The sequence below is a fragment of the Marmota marmota genome, unplaced genomic scaffold (assembly GCF_001458135.2).
Source record: "Marmota marmota marmota unplaced genomic scaffold, marMar, whole genome shotgun sequence".
NCBI lineage: Eukaryota > Metazoa > Chordata > Mammalia > Rodentia > Sciuridae > Marmota > Marmota marmota.
The window spans coordinates 7,673,149-7,674,565 of record NW_026000229.1 but is presented as its reverse complement, the minus strand read 5'-3'; the positions used below and the strand labels follow the sequence as shown (position 1 = coordinate 7,674,565).

The following is a 1,417-nucleotide window of genomic DNA, read 5'->3' as shown; positions in this document are numbered from 1 at the left end:
CTGCTTGGTGCCTGGCAGCTAAGTATCAATAAGTGAACAAATGACTGAAGGCTACAGGGAGGAGGGAGGACAGTTCAGCCTGTGTTTAGGATCAAGGAACAGTTTCCTCTTTCTGAGGTCTTTGGTCTCTTGAGTCTTCACTGTCACTTGGCTTTCCTTGCATGAGGTCCCTTCCCTGAAAGGAATCAAGAGAAACTTTGTACCTTGAGGCAAATGGTAGGAGTAGCTGGAAGGATGTGGCTGGTGAATGGTGGCTCTGTGAAGTGGGGAGCTGACTCCACTGGGTTTTTTCCCCTGTGGGAATGAGCCAGGTCCGTCTCTAGGAGACTGCAGCCCAGCTGGGGCTTAGAAAGGTACTAGGTTGGGTGGGTCCCTGAATCTCACCCTTTTCTGGCTTTTTCCTTTCAGTTCAGGACAAAGAGTTGTGGGCAGGCCTCTGGGCCAACTGGTACCAACATGGCAGGTAAGTAGAGGGATGGGCTATGTGGGTAGATTGAGTGAACAAAAGATGTTCCTTGTCACGTTATTTCCTCTAGTCTTTAGAGGTCAGGCTCTTTCTGTCTTCTTGTCCCAGGTGTTTCCTACTCTCCCCACTAAAGCCTATCTGAGAACCTATCTGAGGGCTAGTCAGCTGTCTAGCCCTCTGTCAGATCTCTCTGATCCTGGGGATTGAGCATCTTAATTTCCCTGTCTAGCTGACCCATTGACTGATTAGCAGCCTGGCTAGCCCAGCCCCCTTCCCCTCTGTCACTGTTCTTTTCTAATACTCTGAGACCTCTTTTTTTCTGGTTTCTGAGTGTCAGATCTTTGAAGGCTCCAAGGTACAGAGTGCCAGCTGGAGGAAACTTTAGGGACTATGTAACACCACTGGACAAACTGAATTCTGGAGAGGGGCAGTGATTTAAATGAATGAGTGTTGGGGTGGAGTCTGGGACTCACATCTCTTCACTCTCACCTATCCTGTATCCTCTGCTTGGAACTGGCTTCCCACTGAGAAGTGTGTCTCACCCCAGTGAATAGTCTTTATTTTTTATTCTTCTGAGGGACATCATCTCAGGACCTTTGGTTACATTGGGATCATCTTGGCAGACCTGGGAAGTAGGGACACCTGGGTGGGATTAGCAAAGCAGCCAGTGGCCCCAGGGGCTGAGCAGGTAACTTGGCCAAGGAGAAGAGTGGCATATTGGACTGTAGGGAAGGGAAACATTATAGATGATGCCATATGGTGTGCGTCACCCACAGAGAAAGTGAACAACTTCCCACCATTGCCCAAGTTCATCCCACTGAAGCCATGTTTCTACCAAGACTTCGAGGCAGACATCCCTCCCCAGCATCTCAGCATGACTAAGCGCCTCTATTACCTTTGGATGTGTGAGTACGGTGGGGATGGAGTGGGCCAGGGTGGGTGGGGAGGAAG

General features: G+C 49.9%; 2 protein-coding genes across 2 annotated transcripts in view; both read left to right on the top strand.

Moving 5' to 3' along the window:
* Window positions 1-315: 315 nt before the first annotated feature.
* Scamp5 (secretory carrier membrane protein 5) overlaps window positions 316-1,417 on the top strand; it is a 9,283-nt gene continuing 8,181 nt past the window's right edge. Inside the window, exons 1-2 of the mRNA XM_015480428.2 lie at window positions 316-463; window positions 1,243-1,371. Of these exons, the coding sequence (XP_015335914.1) occupies window positions 457-463; window positions 1,243-1,371 (136 nt within the window). The 5' untranslated portion in view covers window positions 316-456. The remainder of the gene's footprint in view (window positions 464-1,242; window positions 1,372-1,417) is intronic.
* The window catches only part of Ppcdc (phosphopantothenoylcysteine decarboxylase), a 36,218-nt gene continuing 36,046 nt past the window's right edge, over window positions 1,246-1,417 (top strand). Inside the window, exon 1 of the mRNA XM_048793003.1 lies at window positions 1,246-1,371. The gene's annotated coding sequence lies outside the window, so the exon portion shown is untranslated. The remainder of the gene's footprint in view (window positions 1,372-1,417) is intronic.